Source organism: Schistocerca cancellata, chromosome 4, assembly GCF_023864275.1.
Source record: "Schistocerca cancellata isolate TAMUIC-IGC-003103 chromosome 4, iqSchCanc2.1, whole genome shotgun sequence".
Classification (NCBI taxonomy): domain Eukaryota; kingdom Metazoa; phylum Arthropoda; class Insecta; order Orthoptera; family Acrididae; genus Schistocerca; species Schistocerca cancellata.
Window position 1 is genome coordinate 807,881,660 of NC_064629.1, and position 24,707 is coordinate 807,906,366.

The 24,707-nt window shown below is 39.1% G+C and overlaps 1 protein-coding gene across 1 annotated transcript in view; it reads right to left on the minus strand.

Annotated features, from left to right (window-relative positions):
- LOC126184763 (protein crumbs) overlaps positions 1-24,707 on the minus strand; it is a 301,898-nt gene that overhangs the window by 120,065 nt on the left and 157,126 nt on the right. Inside the window, exons 11-12 of the mRNA XM_049927313.1 lie at positions 18,484-18,702; positions 8,299-8,532 (exon numbers count right to left, since the gene is read on the minus strand). Coding sequence (XP_049783270.1) covers positions 8,299-8,532; positions 18,484-18,702 — 453 coding nt within the window. The remainder of the gene's footprint in view (positions 1-8,298; positions 8,533-18,483; positions 18,703-24,707) is intronic.

Consider the following 24,707-nt stretch of genomic DNA (forward strand, 5'->3'; position numbering starts at 1 on the left):
CAGCGGTGGATAATTGTAAACCTACGTAACGCTTTTGAGAAGCAAAGAACAGCAGCTAAGGATATAGGAATGTCGAGAGTCATCTTGTAACATAAGAATGTATCCATACACATAGCTAATTTCACTGTTCAGCTCTTGTTATCCACAATAAACTCAATCTAATGACTCATCTTCCATAAACTCCTTGATAGAAAAGGATCCAAAATAATAAAGCAAAAATACATTGTTCGCTGATCACTGGAATAAAAAAGAATGATTAGCCAACAAATCAGCAAAGCCCTACGCCATCAGCCAAAATGTTTAGGATGGAGTCTAGACAATACACAAAATTTCAACTTTAGCACACTTGTCTTAAAATCAGCTAAAACAGAGGATAAATCCCAACTGTTTGTTTCTGCTCTCCCATTCAAGTATACAGATAAGTGTAAAACAACAGAGCCCTATTCAGACGATGGTCCAGTTAACTTCATAATGGCTGGAGAGGTCAGTATGAGGTGCACCATAGCTATGAAGTTCATTTTATTGACTGCAGCCTACTGACCCTCACCACCAGCCAGTCGTCATCATCTTCTTTGACTAAAAAGTAAGATGAGAGGCTGCAAGAGGCAGGCACTTTGTATCACAATCTCTTCCCTGGAGGGCTCCGTAGCTATTATTTCTTTTCCCGACATTCCTACATGCCATGGAACCCTACAGAATGCTATATGCTTCTCTCTTTGTTGCAGGGGAATAGATGAGTACTGCATAATTCTTATCATTTTCTCAGTAGGGTGCATTATATATAGCACCTGAGGAATTTAAACACATGAGAATTTTCTTCCTTCTTCCCTCAATAAAATCTCACCTGCTCCAGCAGCTTCAGGAACACACATAGCTCAGCACAAAAGGTACTAAATGTATTGAGTAGTTATCACACAAAGACATTATTGGTGAAGACTACTTAACAATGTGTTCCCTTGTTTTGAGTTATTAGAGTACACTGTGACAAAACATTGATGTTTCTCTATGTTATTTTAAACAAACAATACAAAATACAAATATAGGCCTCAAAAGGACCCAAGCATGGAATAAAACCCCACTATCTGTCACACCCATGTAAAAGAAAAAAGAAAAAAACAACCATCTGAATATCTGCATGAATCCCAAACAGACTTGCTACTCGTCGAGTATTGTTACAAGAGTCATTTGAAATGTAGTCAAGCAACAACATGGTATGCAGCTGATTTGAGTTTGAGTAAATCTTGTATGCATGCCATACTATGAGGAGTTTCTGCTTAATGGAATGTGCCTTCTCAGTAGTCTCAGCTGGAAATACAATAGATCCCAAATGCTTCAGTACACTGCCTAATCCTCTCGTGGTGGTCAGAGTATAATATTTTTAAATGCTGTTGTCTAGCACAACCGTACATAAAAAAGAAACTCTTTGCGTGTATCCCAAAGGGCACTGTTGCTTACTGACAAGGCAAACTCCCTATCGCACCCCCCTCGTATTTATTGGTGAGAGGGCCCAGTGGACAGTCGGTCAGGAATTGAATACAGATCAACCATGAAAGAAGCAAGAATGTGTACTGAACTGTGCAAAAAAAGCACAATAGAAACAGGAACACTCCATGACAAGAAGTGTAATGTAGAGTGGCCTGAATCGATAAGGGCGTTATGGTGAATTGGTTATGGTGTTGTACTGGCAAGCGGATGAGCTGTGTTCAAATCTCTCCCATGCCACTTTTTTTCCACTGTATTCAAATTTGTGTCTGTGACATCGTGTAATATCTATTTTCAACAGTGAGGTGTCAGGAAGGGACCTACAATGGCAGTTCATTCTGCACAACTCTCTATCAGCAGTCGAAAGGAAGTGGCTTTCGAACAGAAACTGCAAACGTTTGATGACAAGTGAACTGAATTCTACACCAGAAAACATGCCTGGTGTTTGATACATCGTATTAGTGACAGTTCGTTTCTCATATGATAGGAATTTCTTATCAACACCCCTAATTTCTACAAATGGTGAATCAATGAGATATGCCTCGTTGTCTGATTTAGGTGATTGTATGAATGTGAACGTGATCACTCTCAAGGAAATGATGAAAACAATAGTTTGTCACATAAGCTGCAACAAATGACTGTAACAGTTTCACAATTACACACTTTCTCTGCACTCTGTCAAAACATACGTTTTTATCGTTTTTGAAGTTGTGTTCTGTTTTGTTGTAACATAGTTCACATCCGTTTATTTGTTGTTTTCATTTCTGTGAGACATCTATGTGGTATCTCGCCTGCTCTAATTATTCATCACATTTACTTGTCACAGTAACATATTCTCACCACATGACTCATAATCTATAAGCAATGTATTGTATTACAACTGCCAAGGCTACAGAAAGAGAACAAACATTTCAATATGACTAATACATTATAAAATATCAAATGTTTCAAGGGAGAATGCATTAGGTTCCTCGAGCATAGTGGCCAATGACATTTCTGTACATAATCAAGACTCAGAAGCCTTTATAATCCTTTAAAAGTGAAAATGGTGTCCTTCATTCTCAAGTTAGATATACTACAAACAGTGGGTTGACAGTGAAAAAGACAGAAACAAATCTAAAAGCACAAAATTTGAAACTGGCATTCTCTGTCCACTCCTCCAGCCACTAAGTGTTTGTTGCAACTGATGTGTGGTTGCTGATAAAGTGAATGAGAAGCAGAAAATTGAGAAATCATCCATAAATAAAAATCAGTTAATTAGGCACATTACCAGGATGAAAAACTATTCATAGCTAGTAAAAAGCAGTGTCACATTTAAATTAATACCTTGAGGTACATTGTTCTCATGCATAACAACCTGATAGGCCATCACAATCTGTATCTAAAATAATGTACAGTGAATAAACCTTAAAAATACATGAAAATACCTTCAGCAGTCCCATTTGTGGCAGTGAGCAAGGATTTGTGCAACTAAGTGGTAACATAGGACATCTCAACGTTGAAGAAAATCCTTATTTGGTGATGCCTGACTATTTGCATGTGTTACAATGACCTCAGCAGGATGAGGTTATCAATGATGAAATGATGTCTGCTCAAGTCATATTGAAGGTCACTATGGAGCTATGCAGATTGTAAGATGCATACAGTGAGGTGGTTTCCATACATACCTAAGTATTTTTCATACAGCTAGTGAGAGCAACACAATAATAGCTAATGGAGCATATGTGGTTTTTCCCATGTTTGAGAAGGGTAATTAAAATAACATCTTTCTATCAGCCAAGACTGTACTGATCCAAAACATCAAGGACTTCTTTATCATTTCTGGCAAGGTGCTGCAACATGAAGTAATAGATTTGGTCACAATTTAGTGACATGTCCCATGATGCAGACAATGCCAAATTTATCTCCTGCACTGTGGAAGGGCTATTGTTAACTTTTTCGTTGGTATAACTGCAGTCCAACCTGCTTCACTCAGCTTTCATTTGGTGATGACAGAAAGTTGTATCCTGGCTAATGGTGATGGTAACTTGAGTGAAATGCTCTGCCACTACTGGTCTGGAGAATTATTGATCCTCTTTGCAGCATTACAAGGGCACCTCATACACTTATGTGAAATCATCTTGATGCTGTCCCGTACAAGTTAAGGTTTGATGGAATAATTTGTGGAGTGCAAGAATTATTGACAGAATATTTCTTTGTTAGTATACAACTGCATTCTGTCCATGCCATTTAACTGGCTGCACAGTTCTCAGCAGATGGCGTCAACTTGAAATTCTGCCAAGTCACATGTCTGCACCATATTACAGAGTGGTACTTGTCACTGTGCAGTGGAAGACACTGACTTCAAAGCTGCCCTTAATATTTTGGTATGGATGTGACATTGGTGAGATAGATGGTGCTTATGATGTGATTTGCTCATTCCTGGGCACTGTGTTTACGTCTACGCACAGTTAGACGACTGTACAGTCTCCAGTTTGCCTTACTGAGCATCCATCAAGGAAACACTTTTTTTCTAGCCCTACTTCGTTAGCTGTATCCAGAGAGTAAAGTGATAACTGGAACACAGTTCACTGAACACTTCCCATTTAGACACGTGTGCAATGGCAAGAAAGCACAACTATAAACTGATGGCAGAGAATAATCCAATAGCAGTGCACAAAACAGAAAATAATGATGGGGATGTGTGACAGCATTAATTAGAGCCTCTTGGTCTATTGGTTCCTGGAAGAACAGGTAGAGGGAATATGTAATGACCATACGATGGACACACACTGCTACAACAACTCTGTCTGTAAGTTCTTAGTGAGGCGGGAAAGGTAATGTGTGGTATACATCATTTAAAAGAACTGCTACTTCTCCTTCAACTCTTTCCACTGAGGTCACCCTTTCTGTGGAAGACGTACCACTTAGTATCATGTGTCAGAAACTTTAAGACGTGTTTCTTGTCTACACTGTGACAATGTAGGTGTGTGTGTGTGTGTGTGTGTGTGTGTGTGTGTGTGTGTGTGTGTGTGTGTGTGTGTGTGTACTCTATAGCTTGAAAAAGATCTGTCAGCTGTCAGTCTTGTTTATCTACCTTTAGATGACTCAACACCTCAACTATTGGGTAAATGGTTACCTTCACTCCTTAAATTATTTACATTCCACCAGACCTTTTCATCACTAGATTTCTTGTATACTCAAACACACATGCCATTGTTGTGCCATGTCCATCTTGAGTATCCTGAATCCTTTTAGATACCACTGTAGGGTTGGAGTCATCATACTGCTGATAGTTTGAGTTAGTCTTCCTCTTGTTACCTTTCTCCCAAGATGAGACACTTCAGTGGTTACAGAGATCGTAAAGAGACCCTGAATGACTTCGAAGGCCAGATCATCTGTTATGCAGTCCTCTTCTGACTCAGTCAAAACCAATGAATCATGGTCAAAGTGTTCTGAACTATGTTTCTTGGTGTTCAGTAACTTTCCATCTTTCTTTTGAGAGGTGTACAGCTAACATCATGACCATTGTTAACTTCATGTTTGTCAAGTTCATTAACGGTGAAGAAAAGATTACAGATCCACCTTTACACAAACAAAAGTAGTTTCTGACAATGTTAAATTTTCTTATATTCTTTCATTACATTCTTTGTATCAGCTATTCCTTGCCCTTGAAAGTTGTCCATTAACATTTAAATGTCCATGTGTATTAAGTCTCCCCTTAGCTGAAGTTAAGGGTTAATTGAACTCCTGAGATAATCGAACACTCAACCTGCACTTTTGCACTCTGGAGTCGTTTAACCTGACAGGACATAGTTGCCTCTACTAAAAGGGTCCTGCTTCTTACACACTTCGCTTGTTTTAGGATGCCTGCTATGTTCTGATGAGCTTCGGGTATACGAGGTCTCCCACGAGGAACAGTCAATATTCAGGGATATGACGCAGATGATCATTTAAAGCAGAAAACTTCCTATGGAAATATGCCCTATTCCAAATGGTTTCCAATATAGAAGACATTTAATGTACATTATTATTTATTTGCTGTATTATTCAATACTTTGTCAACTTTGCACATCGACAACAGTTAGTAAACATTATGACGTGTTTTACAAAGTATCAGTTGAAAAATACGCATTTTTATCACTTCACCTCTAAGTGTTACGTCACATTACAGCTTTTGTTCAGTTCACAGTAAATATTCAAATATCCCACTGTGAACTTCAGTGCATTTGTGCACTCTTAGGAGGACATGTGTTGCTTATCTGAGTGCCTCTGCACATTCCATAATGAGGGCAACAGCATCCATAATGCGACCCAGCAGTTCATCCTGCAGACTTCAGCCAGCCCCATAGACAAAAATTTAATGGCATAATGTCTGGTGATTTAGGTGACCAGTTAATTGTACTACCACAACCAGTCCACAGAGCAATCTGCTTGGCTAAAGGAATATTCCATAAGGTATTTAACAAATTAATTTTCCAAAAAATGCAAATAATTCTGTCCCACCATTTGGTCTTCTAAAATTACTAGAGCTATCAAAAAACATTGATCGAAAAACGAACTTCAAAATTGGTTTCCACTGCAGCATTTGGATTCTCCTGTGATCATCAATGATTATTACAAGTGTTGTTGATTCCATTCCATGCAAATGTGGCTTCATCAGTGAACAGTATTAATGGAAGCACATGATGAACATCATTCAAGCAGTGAAAAAGTTCACGTCACGTGGCACTGTTGCCAATGTGAAAATTGTGGACAAGCTGTATGTGAAATGGGTATAAGTTTTTCACATATGATGTTCACCATACACGTGTTTGTAGGATACTGGTATATGCATAAAGTCACTGTGTTATGGTAGTAGGATGTCACTGCACCATTGCAACAACATGCTATTGTTCCTACACAGGTTGTTGAGCTACATGTTCAGAGGAAAAATGGTGACCTGTCTCACACAATGTGCTGAAAACTCTGGCAAACACTCTACAGTCAGGAATTCAATGTGTTAGAAAGTGCGAACAGTATTCTTTTACAGCAGTAAGGGTACCACCATTGCAGAAGCTGTAAACACACACCATACTGCATATTCTTCATTAGTGTAGATGTGTGGCATTTTAGCCAGCATGTGTACACACACAATTAACCTATATTTCTCTCTGATGCACTCTCAACCTCTCTCACTACTTCATAAAACAGACAACAGCACATTCTATGAGCTAGTTTAATGGCTCAGAGACATTCCGAAAAAAGATGCTGAAAGCAATGAGGTAGGTTGGCCTAGAATAAAACATCAAAGAGCTTAGGTGGTTAAGACACACAAGTGTGACACTAATCCAAAGACATTAAATGTGTTCTATCTCAGAAACAATTCCGAATAGTGTATGTGTCCACATAAGGCTTCTCACTTAAAACGAATGTTCCTGTCTTATACCTGAATATTTACCACTCCTCATGGGATACCCTGTATAGAATGAAGACCACTTTTTAGTGGCCCTCTATTTCTGTAATAATCAAGAAGACATTATCAAAATATGCCTTGTGTTCTGTAACAGCTGAGATTTCCTTTCGCCTAAGCTAAGGCTCTCAGTGGGTTATCTACAGGCCTCCTACTGGAGTGAGTGTTATTGCTCCCAGATGGTACATCTAGCCTGTTGGGAGTGTTATTATTTGAGGAATTGGAAAATGTGGTGTTCCAATAAGCAGCTAGGGACATGAAGGTTGATACAGGCAGAAACCCAGATATTTGGACAAGGCTAATACACTCAAAGTGTGTCATGTGCTGCAGATGCTGCCTCCTAAGGACAGTTTCACCCCAACAGTCATTTACTCATACTCATCAGCACCTAGCACACACTGAAGTTGAAGCATTGTTGTATTATTATTATTATTATTATTATTATTATTTAACACTGCCACAATCTCAGCGTATGCCTATTTTCTGCGACACTAAACATGTCACTGTTGGAACTACATGGTGGTCACTAACTCGTGCCAAAATTTACAGCTGGGAAATATTGGTAACATTCACCTGTCCCATGAATAAGAACTCAAGGTTCAGCAAACCCATATCCAATTGTGACTGATTTACTCACTTTAGAATTCCTATAACTAGTCTAACCCATTTGAAATTGCCATTAAATATATTATCATCAACAAGATCATGTCCAATTACACTAATGCACACCTACAATGAACCCACTGGAGTATTATATCAAATCCTAAGCGATTTTTTTTTTTTTTAAATAGAGAGTGGATGGCAAGTGACTTGTAACATAATCGCACATGTACAACATTCTCTATCCATAACAAACACATCTATATAGTTCATATCACAAATAGAGAACACATTTTTTTTAGTCTCTGAAGAATGGGGGTGGCCATAAAATACCAGTAGTATTCAAGACGAAAATGTAAAACATGCCATGGAAATAATTTTCCCTTGTATCCTTTTTGATTTTACAAAGCATCTTATTCAGTGAGTGTAATTACACTTATTTGAAAGATCTGTCTCCTTGTGAACTTCATAGTCTCTAAAATCAATAGCACTTTGCACGGAAAATGAGAGAGAGAAAGAGAGAGAGAGAGAGAGAGAGAGAGAGAGAGAGAGAGAGAGAGTTACATGCATCTGCAATAAGCAATATTTTTTCCTTAGGTATTTGTCCACTAAGCAACATTTACTCGGTCATGTAAGAAAAAAAATAATTTTCTTCTACTAATACAATTTTGGCTGGTTAACTGTTTATGAGATATTGTAGGTGATTATATAACAAAACACATAAAAAAAAATAAACCCACACTGGATTAAACAGTCTACTTTTATATTTAATTTTTTAAACACACCTGTGAAACCAGGAGGGCAGTTACACGTATAATTGTATTCTAATTCTACACAAGTGCCACCGTTCTCACAAGGCTGCCCAATGCAGAAACCCTGTTCACTGCAATTTTCTCCTCTGTAATTACCCGGACACTGACATTCAATTCCATTTGTCTTCTCCTTACAGATTTTTCCTTCAGGACATGACATGGGAGTGCAGCCACCAATGCCGATTTCACATTGTCTTCCTTCAAACCCTGTCAACATGAAAATGAAGTCAGAATATTTCAGATAGTAAACAACTTTCACATTCTCTGCTAACACATAAAACTGTTACACATTGTTAATATTAGTAGCAGTAGTAGCAGTAGTAGTAGTAGTAGTAGTAGTAGTAGTAGTAATAACAATTTTGTGTGGATCTATGGCCTGGAATAAGACTTTCAATTGGGCACAGCTTTGATGACTTGTGAGTCCGTAACATTCCCAAGTAACACTACCAGCAAAAGAAGACTTACAGTTTCTGGTAAATCTTTACATTGTTAAGAGGCGAAGGCTAGATTAAAGGCAGGTTGAAAAAAATCTGTAGACTGACCAGAATTCCATATTGTGATCTTTCAGTTTCCAGGCCCTCACTTTACAGAAATCCATACTGCGACCTCTCAGTTTCCAGACCCTCACTTTAGTGCTACATAACCAAGCCTGACATTAATATCAATAGTAAGCTCGTGTTACTCTCTGTGATTAATGGTTCCATTATATTTTAATTTATTGCACTGTACTGACAACAATAAACCTCATAAATACTGAAACTTCCTGGCAGATTAAAACTGTGTGCCGGACCGAGACTCGAACTCGGGACCTTTGCCTTTCGCGGGCAAGTGCTCTACCAACTGAGCTACCCAAGCACGACTCACGCCCCGTCCTCACAGCTTTACTTCTGCCAGTACCTCATCTCCTATCTTCAAAACTTAACAGAAGCTCTCTTGCGAACCTTGCCAATCTAGCACTCCTGAAAGAAAGGATATTGCGGAGACATGGCTTAGCCACAGCCTGGGGGATGTTTCCAGAATGAGATTTTCACTCTGCAGCGGAGTGTGCGCTGATATGAAACTTCCTGGCAGATTAAAACTGTGCGCCGGACCGAGACTCGAACTCGGGACCTTTGCCTTTCGCAGGAGAGCTTCTGTTAAGTTTGGACGGTAGGAGACGAGGTACTGGCAGAAGTAAAGCTGTGAGGACGGGGTGTGAGTCGTGCTTGGGTAGCTCAGTTGGTAGAGCACTTGCCTGCGAAAGGCAAAGGTCCCGAGTTCGAGTCTCGGTCCGGCACACAGTTTTAATCTGCCAGGAAGTTTCATATCAGCGCACACTCCGCTGCAGAGTGAAAATCTCAATCTGGTCTCATAAATACTGTTCAAAGTTTTGGACTATTTTCACAACGAAAAAGGAAAATCTGTGAATATAATTATTCTCATTTTGGATTAACAGTGCAAATAAGGAAAACATAAAACTGAGAAGTTGGTAAGTGTGGAAGACCGGTGAGGATTTCATAGGTGCTGACAGTAAGACAGGTTTCTAATGAAACAAACCCAGGGAAACAGGTTCACATAAAAAGAAGGTAATTACAAAATTCTAGAAAAAGTTAACTTAATTACATGAAATCAAGTACAAAATTAAATAGGAGTGTTTATGTGTAAATACTGTAATTAAGGTTTACCCTTTAACACCACTCTCCTGTGGTTTGGCAAAACAAGGCAATAATTACAAGAAAAAACACTTTCTTTAGTGTCAAATCACAATTGAAAATTTCCTTCTTTATGCAAGCAGCCACCATAGCTTTACACTATCCAAGCATGCCTCCTGGCTTGACATGAGTGTTCAAAGTCGCTCAGTGTTACCTACTATTTGCAGAACATTTATACACAGAGCCCTTGATGAAAATAGGACGGCTGGAAAGAAACAGGAGCAGCAAGCTTTGGAAGATTTTGCCCACCCCCAGGACATTTTTACACAGATATGTGAGACACAAAATTTGACATTGCCATGACACCCACTACTTATACATTGATATTCATCTGAAGTGTACAGGTCAATATAATGTCCAGCATATAGGAGGAAACATCATGTGTTAATGAGAATTCGTGTTGAACCAAACTGCATGCTTGATAGAATATTGATACAGTGACTGATCATGAAGAGGAGTAAAACCAGGTTCAAGTCTTGAGCCTGGTACAAATTTTTAGTTACAGTCCAGATGGATATCAGTGCAGTTATTACAACACATAGTAGGGTATCACAGCAATCTTTCATTTCATTCTTCATATACAGAATTTTAAGTTCTGCAACAGGTTTTATTTATTCACTAATCAGTTTTTTGCTTTTCAGACTGTCACAAAATACAACTGACTGTTGCAACTGCAGATAAAATATCACAAACTACAACTCAGGCAGACCCAATCACTCCCCTCCAGTTCCAAAACAACATTGTCTTTTGTCACTAGCTTTTTCACAACTATGTCTACAGATGAATGCACAAGAGAACTAGCAGACATTTTGCACAGATATGAAATAAACTTCAAAGAATCACATAAGTAATATCTGAAATTCAAACACGTTTAAAATAGAATTCAAAGCATGTGGAAATCAAAACAATCTATGATCGAAATTTGTTTTATTCAGTGACCAGTTTCAATTGTTATGATCAAAATCATATTAATATTAAAACTAATGTGCATATTTATAAGGGCTTTATGATGAATTAAAAACAGTATAAGTAGTAGCGTTGATTCACATAATCTGAGAGGCATCTTTGCACACAACTTACCTGTCTCCTTAAACTTAATGAAAGATGCACATAAAATTTATACCTATGACTAGCATTGTTACATTATATAAAAACATACTAAAATTGTAAGAAACACTCATGGCCTGTGATGTAGGGCCATCGTTAACACATTGTGCTTACAGCTGCAGTGCAAACATCTGAGGGGGCTTGTCTGCTAGGTGTCATTGACTGTAAGAACTGTTTACTATGGTGTGTTACGAAGTCAGAGACATGATGTTTAAAACTGTACATGAGGCAAAATAAGATAATTTAACAAAGAGTCAGAGCTTAAAAATGGGTCCACAGTAAAATATAAATGCCCGTTCACAAATAGATGTCTGTGACATATATAGTTCATAATGAAGTTAATTGAAAGCAGCATTCTGAAACATGAAAAAAAGCCACAGGGACAATGGGCTCGTGAAACAGAGCCAAGAAAGTGTATGCTGTGCAGGGCCTGGGCCAGCAAACAGACAGACAGTGTCAGAATATCAGGACACGTAAGAACTGCAACAGCCTGTCATACAGCAAAAAATGGGTGTTTGGTGTAAATTAATTTTGTTTATTCAGAAATATAGTGGGGTTGTGTTTCTCAGAGCTGCCATTTGTAACTGTAATTTGCTATTTTACTGTGGGCCTATTTCAAGCACTGGCTCTTTTTTTTTCAGCTCATCCTATTTTGCCTTGTGTAATTTTGAACATCATATCTCTGACTTTGTAATATGTTGCTGTAAATAGTTCTCCAGTCAGAAACATCAAGGGGCCTAGCCCCTCGGGTGTTTGCACTGCAGCTATGAGCAAGGTAAGTTAACCACAGCCCGATATCACAGCCATGGGTGTTTATTACAATTTTATCATGTTTTCATATTATGTGACAATGTCAATAATGGCTATAAACTTTATCTGCCTCTTTTATTATGTTTAAGGTGCATGTCAGCTAATGTGGATCAAAGCTGCTACCTATACTGTTGCTAACTTATCATAATGCTCTTACTCATAAATATACACACTCATTTTTAGATCAATCTGGTGATGATTATAATCAATGAAACTGGTCACTAACTAAAACAGATCTGTGATCATAGGTTATTTTGGTTTTCACATATTCTCAAACAATGGACTGCTGTTACCTTTCAGGTGACTATATCACCCCTTAGGGAAACAGAATTATGTACAACAACATAACATTCTCTATGGACAGTAAGACAGCCTGACTATGAGTTCCCCTCTTAAGCCTCTTACTACAGAAAATCATCACGGACAATTCTGAGCAATTATTTTTATATATGGATTCCCGTAGTTACAAAATTAAGTACTGGATCAGATGCATGGGAATGTGCAGTGTATTTGAGCCGATATAGTTCAAAATTTAAATGCTTTATTGAACACTGTAGCTCCCAATGTAATAAAAATAAATTCACAATGGAGCTGAAAGGCTCTACCGTAAATTTTGTTGGTGTTTATACACTGGTGTCCAAAATTAAAGCAACAAACTGCTATTTCCCCATCCAGCGTATAATTCAAAATATAATCATACAAACTGTCAACAGATGTCTGTATGATCATGTTCTGCATGGAAGATGGTATTCCGGTCAACACACAACCACAGCAACAATGACATCATGGTATCCGCCAAATAAACTAGTGTTTGCCGGATAGTTCCACATCCACAATCGCTGTGTAGACAGTCACAGACAGTGCAGTATGCCAAAGAGTAGACGCCTTCCAGACTCCTGCAGTAGAGGGCCATAGGAAGAATGGAAGCAAGACAGTTGCGAGCTGATGTGGTCCAACGGCTTAATGTGAATCATTCTGTTGCTTCTCAGATGTGGCAACAGTTTAGAGAGACCGAGAAAGTATCCTGAAGACCAGGCCAGAGCCAAACATGTGTGACATCATCAGAAAGAGGGAGTACCATTATTTGGCTGTAAGGGCACAAGGTACCACCTTAGTACTTCACTGCAACTGGCATCTGATCTCACAGCACCCACTGGACATGTTGTATCGAGGCAAACGGTGTACAGAAGACTTCAAGAGAGTGGCCTTTATTGCTGGAGATCTACTGTATGTGTACATTTGACGCGTCTTCACAGAAGGGAATGTCTAGAATTGAGTTGTCAACATGCTACTTGAACAGTTGAATGGTGGGCCACAGTTGAGTCCTGATTTGGTCTAGAGACTGATTGTCGAGGGATTTGCATCTGAAGGAAATGTGGAACATGATTTCGGGACCCAAACATTGTGTAAAAAGACTGATATCATGATAGATCCCTAATGGTGTGAGCAAGGATTACATTGACCACTCTAACAGCTCTTTGTGAAACTGTACGGGTGAACTGGTAAGGTTGAATCCCATAGAGCATGTCTGGGATGCACTAGGGAGAGGGGTTGCACCATGCCAGCATCCACCAATCACTCTCCAAGACTTGCGAGCAGCTCTGCAGGAAAAATAGGTGTTATTGCCTCAACATATGACTGATGACATCATTCACAGCATTCCCCGATGTTGTCAGGTTTGTATTGCTGCCAGAGGTGGCCACACCACATATTGAGCACATTACCCACTTGTGTGCAAGTTCGCTAAGTTGAAAAAAATGAAGAACATTTTACTCTACCATTATGCAGGTTGCAGCTTTTTATGTTCCTTAGTCTTTACATTATTTCTACTATACTATCACCTGTTTATACTGTTTTGTTGCAAAAGAAATGCAACCTTGCAAAATTTTGGTTTGCTGTTTTAACTTTCGACACCAGTGTATATACAGTAACAACTAAAAATACTGAAACTTCCTGGCAGATTAAAACTGTGTGCCCGACCAAGACTAGAACTCGGGACCTTTGCCTTTCGCGGGCAAGTGCTCTACCAACTGAGCTACCAAAGCACGACTCACGTCCGGTATTCACAGCTTTACTTCTGCCAGTATCTCGTCTCCTACCTTCCAAACTTTACAGAAGCTCTCCTGCGAACCATGCAGAACTAGCACTCCTGAAAGAAAGGCAAAGGTCCCGAGTTCAAGTCTCGGTCGGGCACACAGTTTTAATCTGCCAGGAAGTTTCATATCAGCGCACACTCCGCTGCAGAGTGAAAATCTCATTCTGGAAACATCCCCCAGGCTGTGGCTAAGCCATGTCTCCGCAATATCCTTTCTTTCAGGAGTGCTAGTTCTGCATGGTTCGCAGGAGAGCTTCTGTAAAGTTTGGAAGGTAGGAGACGAGATACTGGCAGAAGTAAAGCTGTGAGTACCGGTCGTGAGTCGTGCTTCGGTAGCTCAGTTGGTAGAGCGCTTGACCACGAAAGGCAAAGGTCCCGAGTTCGAGTCTCGGTCGGGCACACAGTTTTAATCTGCCAGGAAGTTTCATATCAGCGCACACTCCGCTGCAGAGTGAAAATCTCATTCTGGAAACTAAGAATACTGATTTGGCATTCACAGGAAAATGAAAGCTTCTAACATTCGAAGCTAAAAGCACCTGTTATGTCATAAACATAAAGCTGTTTACTCCATGGTACATTTCCTCATACATCCTTCATTATCCCAATCACCTTTCAAACAGAATGACAGGCATTCAACTGCATCACATCCAGCAATGGCTATCACTCCTACCTGATGGATATATTCTACAAAACAATAAAAAGGTGCAAAACTGTACCCCTCCTGAATGTGGCCCAATACAAACCACTCAGTAACAACAAAAAATGGTGCACTATCACATATGTTGACAATATTTCAGAGACTCTTGCGAGAAAGTTAATATCTCAAAAATAAGGACCTGGCTTTATAATTACAACACTGCAGCTACACTACTCATGAAATCTTCTCGGGCCTTCATGTGAGTGGATGCATTTAAAAAAAATGTCGCAGAATTTCGATGCAGCCATGCGGATGGAGGCCCGAGAAGATTTCATCACAGTTAATGCTAGGAAAGTCGCATTCATAGCTACACTATTATTCTACAGTAGAGATGCAATTGACTTCAAAATTAGGTTGTCTGAACAACAGAGAAGCTGGAGACTAGAAGGCATCAATTCTATGTTTTCTAAGCACGATCTAATAGAAAACCATTCTCTGTACAGCTAAGATTAGTATGATAGTGACACTGCTGGAAATATTAAAAATCAATAAAAACAGGGCACTGACTGTTAGCTTAGTTTTAAGCAAACAAACATAGTTTCCTTTTCTCTGCAGTTAAATTAAATTCTATTTATGTGTATATATGAGAAAACTATATAACAAAAAAATCTTTTTTACTCAAAATACATATTTATGATTAAACTCAAAATTTTAAATGTTGCTACTCCTATATCACCAGTACAGGGTGATTATAATTAAAGTTAAACTTTCAAAATGCTGTAGAAGTAACACCACTGGTCAGAATTATGTCAAATTGCAACGGAATGTAATCGGAGAAAGGGGAAAACGTATGGCAGAAGAAAAAAAATAGTGTGAAAATTGATCAATAGATGGCGCTGTATGTGCCAGAACACATAAATGAAAAGATCTGTTACGCGCACGACCCACTGAAGTTGGTATAAACACGCCGAGTACACGGCTTGTCCTCCTTTTGCATCTGCAACGTTCGCCATGACTGTCTCAATGCAGGATCGCGCTCTGCTTGTAATGCTGTATTACATGAATGACTGTGCACAAGTCGCTCTGCAGAAGTTCCAGACACTGAAGGGTTTGAAAACAAGGGGTTGATCCGATGACTATCGTGGGCCTGGAGAAAATGATTCAGAAATTCGAAAAGACAGTTCTTTTTGTGTGCATTCTGGTAGAGGAAGGATACAAGTTGATTCAACGTCAGTGGAAGCAATGGCCACAGCAATGCAGGAGGAGACGAGTGGCAGTGTGCAAATGTGTAGTGCACAGAGAAAACGTGTAGTGCACAGAGAATTGCCCATACATTGGACATATCCGTGAGCACAGTGCATAAAATCCTACAAAACATCCTTCTTTGCTATCCATTCAAAATTACCCATGTGCACGAGTTGCTTCCTGTTGACCTGCCAGCAAGAGAGACCTTTGCTTTAGAATTTCTTGCTCACAGGGAAGTGAACAATGATTGGCTGTGGCAGATTTTGTGGACAGACAAAGTCCACTTCCATCTGACACGATATGTCAATACACAGAACAGTCGAATATACGCAATGGAAAATTTTTATTCATTTTGAGATACAGAGTCCTAAAGTTAAATGAGGGCTGAAAAATCTGCAGTTGAGATACCAGAAATATTCAAGCATATGTCTCCTTGCTAGAGATGAACGTTTCTTTCTGTTTGTTTGGATCATTAATGTCAGAAGCATTATAGACAGAACAATGGAGGTAATCGACTTGTACCACTATTGAAATAAGCCCTTCATATTGAACATGTTTTTCGCCAGTCACACGGAAATTAATAATCTGATGTGATTTTGACTGATACTTTTTATGCATTTTTTTCCCCTCAGGATAGTTAAAAACCAATGTGAGTGATGCTTTTTATGCGGTTTTTGGCCTCAAGAGACTTAAAATCCGATTTTTCCCATCCGGTGTGATATGACCTTGCTGTGATGGGCTTACGTAACTAACAGTATCACACCTGTACACCCATGCACACTGAGTAGTACAGTTTGTTTAACATCAAACATACACAATGAGCATTGTTGTACGATTCATTTGTCATTCGTAGTTGACCACTATTAAATTATGATGCTTACTATTGTAACTATTTATTTTTGTTCTGCCATACGTTTTCCCCCTTCTCCGATAATATTCTGTTGCAATTTGATGTCATTCAGACCAATGGTGTTATTTCTACAGTGGTTTGAAAGTCTAACTTTAATTATAATCACCCTGTATATACTCATGAGCAACTGAAATACAAGCACATACCTAGCAGTATGGAGCATCCACTTACACTCTGATGTCTGTGTCGAAAGTACTGGGGAGAAATCCTCATCAATGATCCCTAACTGCCACCAGCAGCTCGGGCAGATTGGTCTCATCTAATGTAATTAACTATCTACACAGAACTGCCTAAATGAAAGGATTGATACGCAAATAGAGTCCAAGAAATGAGTGCAGTTAACACGTCAGCACAAAGGTGCAGCTTACTGGTTATAGGTAGATGCGAACAGCATTACTGCTGCTCATTTAAATGAAAATGAAGTCTAATGTAAGTCATTCATGAATAGTTGACAGAATACCGAGACCATCGACTCCTGTTGCAAACAAATATCATGTCAGGATCTGTCATAATTAGTGCTGACTGTGTGATCATGCATGCATCAATGCGTGGCATTGTATGACGTTATATAAAGATCAGAATGTTGGTTTCAGAGAAGACAAAATGAAAATTGTTAGGATAATAACCAAAGGCTTGTAATCATTGTAAATAATGAATTTAGGAGGTGCGTCACAATAAAATGAAAGAGATAATCGAACTAAAAATAAGTTAAAAGATGACATTTAATGCAAATATCAGTTGTTTTAGGACATACAAAAAGTCATATTTCACATGTATCTTCATGTTTGTATATGTCTAATATCAGAAAGTTTGTGTGTTTTCCAGGAAATGTTCTTTTTCATAATTTCTGTATATAAAATATAGCATACAGCAGGTGAATATTCTTTCAAATCAATTGTTCTGTGTTTTATTTGGCACAATGAGTTGGCAATCTGGTTGATACTGACCCATGTACATTCATAAATGAATATTTTTATATACAGAATGTGACGAAAAGATATCAACAAACTTCAAATGGTTATAGTGTACATCTTGAAGAATAAATTGAGGAAATGTCACCTGATGATATTAGAGTGTCTCAGAGTTTTGGGAACCAATGCCTGCCACTTGGTCACCCCTTTGGAAGCAAATGTTAGTCTGTATGCTGATGGACTACTAGTGGAAGATCTCAGAGTGGGCTCAGCAGCATTTAGGTCATTAGATGCTATCAAACTTGTCCACGACTGTCATAACAATAATAGCTGAGGTTCACTGATGTACAAGCTCATATTGCAATTGAAAGGATGGCATGGTGGCAGGCATTATTTCCTATAATTTTGATGAGCTGCAGTGTCATTGGATGATGTAGAAATGACAAGAGAATGTCAAAAAATTCTGTTAAAATTAACTTTGTGATTTGAATCATATCTCAACCACCAGAGTACGATATGATATGCATATGTTAACACCTTATAAATAAGCATGGAGAGAGAGAGAGAGAGAGAGAGAGAGAGAGAGAGAGAGAGAGAGAGAGAGAGAGAGATTTTGCTTTTAAGTTTCCCTAGGACCAGTGCCATCTCATATGGCTGTAGACACTATACTACTGTGTAACGAATCCTACACTAAAAAACAACTTACAAAACAATACAAAAAACTTTCAGGTAGCTATAGCATGAGTACGCACCAGGTGTACATGCACAGTGATACTCTCTTTTGTTCCTGGCATAGCAGGTGCCACCATTATAACAAACATTCAATTTGCAGATGTCATAATCTTCACAGTTGTAGCCACTATATCCTTCTGGACATCTGCATGTATAACCATTCGGCTGTTCAATACATGTTCCTCCATTCTGACAAGTACCTGGCCAGCAAGTGTCGATGACTGTCTGGCAAGACTGACCTACAAGGTGACAAATATTCATTAACCAACATTTCAATAATGGTACAAGTGTCCAAAATTTCAATCATAAATTAAAATATTATAAAAATTCTGAACTCCTGGCAGGAGCTCCACATAGTTATTGTAATAAAACTAGCAAGGAACATCACTCATCATAATTGCTTATATGTATGTACGAAATTGCATGGAAGAATCAGTGTGGGAAGAAAGTGGGATACTTAAAATACTGAAGAATGATGAGAGTCACTAAAGATGTGGATAGTGTGATAAGGAATGCCACAGTAGGCACTTGAGTTGAAGATGATTGGACATCTCTAATTACAGCAATCACAAATGCTGGAAAGACAAGGTACAAGGAAGGCAACTGGGAAGAAACTTTTGGTAACAGATGAAATATTTCAACTGACTGACGAAAGAAGTAAGTACAAAAATTTTCAGCGAAAGAAAGGAGTTCAGCAATATAAGACACTCAAGAATGAAATAAACAGGAAGTGTAGCAAAGCCAAGCTGAAACAACTACAGCAAAAATGTGACAGAAAAATCATCAGAAGGAATGACTCAGAATATAAAAAAATCAAAACAACCTTTAGTGAAATTAAAAGCAAGGGTGGTAACATTAAGAGTGCAATGAGAATTCCACTGTTAAATGCAGAAGAGAGAGCAGGTGGGTGGAAAGAGTAAACTAAAGGCCTCCATGAGGATGAAGACTTGTCTGATGACATGATAGAAGCAACTGGGGTCACTACGGAAGACATAAGGGATACAGTATTACTGTCAGAATGTAAAACAGCTCTGGAAGACATGAGATAAAATAAGGAAGAGGAGACAGATAACATTCCATCATAATTTCTAAAATCATTGGGAGAAGTGACAGCCAAACGACTATTCAAATTGATGTGTAGAACCTATGAGACTGGTGACAAAGCAACCATACTTTCAGACAAATAGCATCCATTCAGTTTTGAAGATAGCAAGAGCAGATAAGTGAGAAAGTGTGATTGCTATCGCACAATCAGCTCGTTCATCCAATTTGCTGACAAGAATAATATACAGAAGAACTGGGGAACTGTTTGATGAAACTGGGGAACTGTGTGATGACAATCAGTTTGGTTTCCAGAAAGAGAAAGGCACCAGAGAGGCAGTCCTGACATTGTGTTTGATAATAGCAGCTAGACTGAAGAAAAATTACAATACATTCATAGGATTTGTCAAACTGGAAAAAATGGTTCGACAATGGAAAATGGTGCAAGACATTTGAAATTATAAGAAAGATAGTAATAAGCTGTAGGGAATGACAATTAATATACAATATGAACAAGAACCAAATGGGGACAATAAGATTGGAAGACCAACAACAAAGTGCTCAGATTAAAAAGGGGGTAAAACAGGGATGCAGTCTTTCATCCATACTGTTCAATCTATACCATTGAAAGGAAGGATCAAGAGCAGGATTAAAATTCAATGTGAAAGATATCAATGATAAGATTTACTGATGGCAATGCCATTCTCAATGAAAGTGAAGAAGAATTACAAGATCTGTTAAATGCAATGAACAGTCTTTTAAATACAGTATATGGACTGAGAGTAAACAGAAAAAAGTTGAAAGAAATGAGATGTAGCAGAAATGAGAATAGCAAGAAACTTAACATCAAAATTGGTGATCACAAAGTAGACCAAGTTAAGGAATTCTGCCAACTTGAAAGCACAATAGTCCATGATGGACACAGTAAGGAGAAGATAACAAGCAGGCTAGTACAGGCAGAGAGAGGGCATTCCTGTCTAGGCCTTAATTTAAGGAAGAAATTTCTGAGAACTTACATCTGAAGCACAGCAGTATGAAAGTATACCTACATAACAACCACGAATTATAGTTTTCCATGCCGAATATAAAAAAAACCGGGACAAAAGAGGATCGAAGCATTTGACATGTTGCGCTGCAAAAGAATGTTGATAATATGGTGGACTAATAAGATAAGGAATGAGGAGGTTCTCCTCAGAATCAGCAAAAAAATGAGCATATGGGAAACACTGACAAAAAGAAGGGACAAGACAACAGGGCGTGTGTTCAGGCATCAGGGATTAACCTCCATGGTACTAGAGGAAGCTGCAGAGGGTAAAAACTGTAGAGGAAAACAGAAATTGGAGTATATCCAACAAATAATTGAGGATGTAGGGAGCAAGTGTTGTTCTGAGATGAAGAGGCTGGCACAGTAGAGGAATTTGTTGTGGGCTGCCACAAACCAATCAGAAGACTGCAACCCTTCAAGTCTCTGAACATCTGGTATTTAAAAAAAAAAAAGAAAAAAAAGAAATCAGAGCGATATAAGTATAAGAATAGGGCTGACAATTAACACTGTATAAAAACTAAACTAGGACACACATTACTCAATTAAATATTTTGCCTACTGGGAGATCAACAATTTCATAATTTAATGTACACATCTGTACACATCTATTATGAAGAGCGAAAAAGGGAAAGGGGGGGGGGGGCAAGGAAGGAGACTAAAACCTAAAACACTATTTTCACATTTCGTTAGGAGATCAAAACTAACTAAAACAGTCACAAAAACAGCAAGCAAAAACTTCATAGCAAGAATGTTGCTCTAAATACAATGCACCAAACATATTTGTAGTTAACACAAGAGAATAATGCTGAATTATCTTTCTACACAGAGACGAAAAGAAACTCTGACATGTAAACAAGCAGAAGAGAAGCCCCTCTTTCACTGATTCAACTAAAGAAAAAAGGGTTGTACCTATATAACTACCACGAATTATAGTTTTCCATGCTGAATATAAAACAATGCATCCACATATACTCATAGGACATAATGGCCACAAGCCACAAAGAATTAATGCATTACATTACAAACACCTGTAAGAACAGATTTAGCAATGGTAATGTCATGAATCTTAATAAAAAACAGACTGCATTTCCACAAGGCTTGCTGCTTAAAGGAAGACAAAGTTTACTTAACATGTACATTCTATTTCAGAAAAAACAGTACAAAAGGTTTAGTCTCCACTTATATAATGCAATTATAAGAAAAAACTTGCATTATGAAAAACAATATGATATCAAAATGACTGTGACTATAAAAAACTAAAACATAAAAATCTTATTACATAACAATTAAATAAAGCCATAAGAATTCTAAATCAAAGGGGGGACAAAAAACAGCGAAAAGTGGATAATAGCAGGAGACTACGAAATTGAGCGTAAGTCCAGTGGACAGGAAGGAGAAGGGGAAAGCAGGGGAGGGGAGGGCATGGAAAGGAAGGGAGGGGATTGGAGAAGGTAGGGGAGAGAGGGGAGGGGACAGAATAGGAGGCCCGAGGAGTCATTTGATACATATCTCCAGAGCAGCTTGTTATGTATTTAGCTTTTTCCGAGTTTTCCTATAAGTATATTTCTTACATTTCGTGGGTGCTTTTCTATTTAAGAGCTTTGATCTCAAGTTTTGTAAGTGTGAATTCAGGCAGGCTGTAACACAGTTTTCATTTTTTCTGAACAGGCACAGCTACATAGTTTATTAAGGTATCAGTGTCCATTGGTAACACATCAGGAGGGTAGAAAGTTGCATATCTAGGTTTCTGTCTGCTTATATAGTTTACTTCTTCAGTTAGTCTTTCAGCATGTGAAGCTTTGTGCAGGCTGTGTGCAGACAAACGATCAGCTGGCCACAGTTCACAAACAGCAAACAGGCTTTTGGCTATGGTCAGTCACTTTCAAGCTACTGCCTCAGGGTGTATCAGTTATGGAGAATCTCGTCTGTTGCATGGGACACCCTTAGTGTCACTTTAACCCACAGGTTCTGCTGCCAAGGTACCTCCTACTGTACCTCATGTAGTGGATCTGCCCTCACAGCAGGATGAATGGTGAGTGGTAATGACTTTTTATTGTTTATGGCAGAGGGCCAATGTGGAGGCTGGCCATTTTCAGACCTTGCCTGTTCACCCTGTAAGTGCACAGGTTCCTTCAGCAGGATCCAAGCAAGCACAGACGCGTAGGTGGTTTGCTAGTTACTACAATGTTAGGCGCATTATGGAGCCCCTTAGGAAAATAGCATTCAGGGCTGGAAAGAAAGCCAATGTGCATCTGCCAGAGGGCCTCAGCTGAGATGTGGAAGTGACTTTGCCTGCAGCTATTGAGTGTGCAGGGTACAGTCATCTGCAAGTTGTGCCTCACATCTTTCGCATGGGTTCTGAAGCAATCCTCGGTTCAAACAGGCACCTGGTAGAGGTGGTGAAGGCTGCTGGTCTCACGTGCAGGGTGCAAGCAGGACTCACAATTTGTAGCACTGTTCTAAGAGATGAACTGGATGCTTTGGTTTGGAGCCAAGTGGAGAGACTAACCAAAGACTTCGTTGGTTCTGTAATGGTCTTGGCTGCAGCTTTCTATACTTACGTTATTGGGTGGGGATTTGTAGGATTCCCATTGTTAGGTCAGTGGTGCACTACATGAAGGACGCAGCTACTCAGGTACACAAGAGAGGTTTCTAAGCTAACGGTAATTTGATGTACTCTGATGAACACTCACTAGTTGATGCATAGAAAGGGAAGTCGGAACGCATTCACAGTAAGGACACCTCGACTGTCAAAATTGTATCAACAAATTGATGAATTATTTGTAACATGGTTCCCAAATTTACTGCCCTCCAGTAAAGTTCTCCCACTCTAATTATTCTCGGGAGCAAGATATTTAGCAAGTCATGGAACATATATCAGAAATACAGATAAGATGCCATAGGAAGGGGAGTGTTCATTGCAGTTAACAAAAATTTTCTCTTTACTGAGGTCGAAGATGAGTGTCACTGAAGTTACCTAGTCATGTATGATGGTTCTAGGTTAAGCCAAGTTAATTGTTACCAGCCACCTATCTCCGTTGTAACAGTTCTACAGTCATTCAAAGAAAGACTACACTCAGTAATGCATAAATACTGAGATCATGCAATACTACATCAGTGTCCAAAATTAAAGCAACAAACCACTATTTCCCTCCTGTGTCTAAGTTATGATATGATTATACCAAGAGTCAACTGATGTCCATACAATCATGTTCTTCATGGAAGATGGCATTCCGGTCAACAGACAACCACACCAACAATGATGTCAGGGCACCTATCGGACGGGGTAGAATTTGTCGGCTATGATCATACCAAGAGTCAACTGATGTCCATTCAATCATGTTCTGCACGGAAGATGGCATTCCGGTCAACAGACAACCACACCAACAATGATGTCAGGGCACCTATTGGATGGGGTAGTATTTGTCGGCTAGTCCCACATCCACAATCGCTGTGTACACAGTTGCAGGTAGTGTAGTATGGCACAGAGAAGACACCTAACAGTCTCTCTGCGGTAGAGAACCATAGGAAGAATGGAAACAGGACAGTTGCAAACAGTTGTGGGCCAATGGCTTAATGTGAATCATTCTGTTGTTTCTCAGATGTTGCAACAGTTTATAGATAACGAAACTGTATCCCAAAGACCAGGGCAGGGGTGACCATGTGTGACATCTGAAAGAGAGGGCCGTTATTTGGCTGTAAGGACACAACAGTACCACCTTAGTAGCGCACGGCAACTGCCATTTGATCCCTCTGCATCCACTGGACCTGTTGTATTGAGGCAAACTGTGTACAGAAGGCTTTAGCAGAGTGGCCTTTATTGTCAGAGACTTGCTGTATGTGTACCACGTGTCTTCACAGAAGGGAACATTTAGGGTGGAGTGGTCAACACGCCACCTCTGCAGTTGAGCAGTGGGCCAATATTCTTCTCACAGATGAGTCCTGATTTGGTCTGGAGAGTGATTCTTGATGGGTTCACATCTGGAGGGAACATGGAACACGATTTTTGACCCCAAACTTTAAGGAAAGAGACCGATATTGAGGAAGGTCCCTAATGGTATGGGCAGGAATTATGTTGACTACTCAGACAGCTCTTCACAAAATTGTACGGGTGAATTGACAAGATTTCACTGCTGTCAGGTATCGTGATGAGATCTT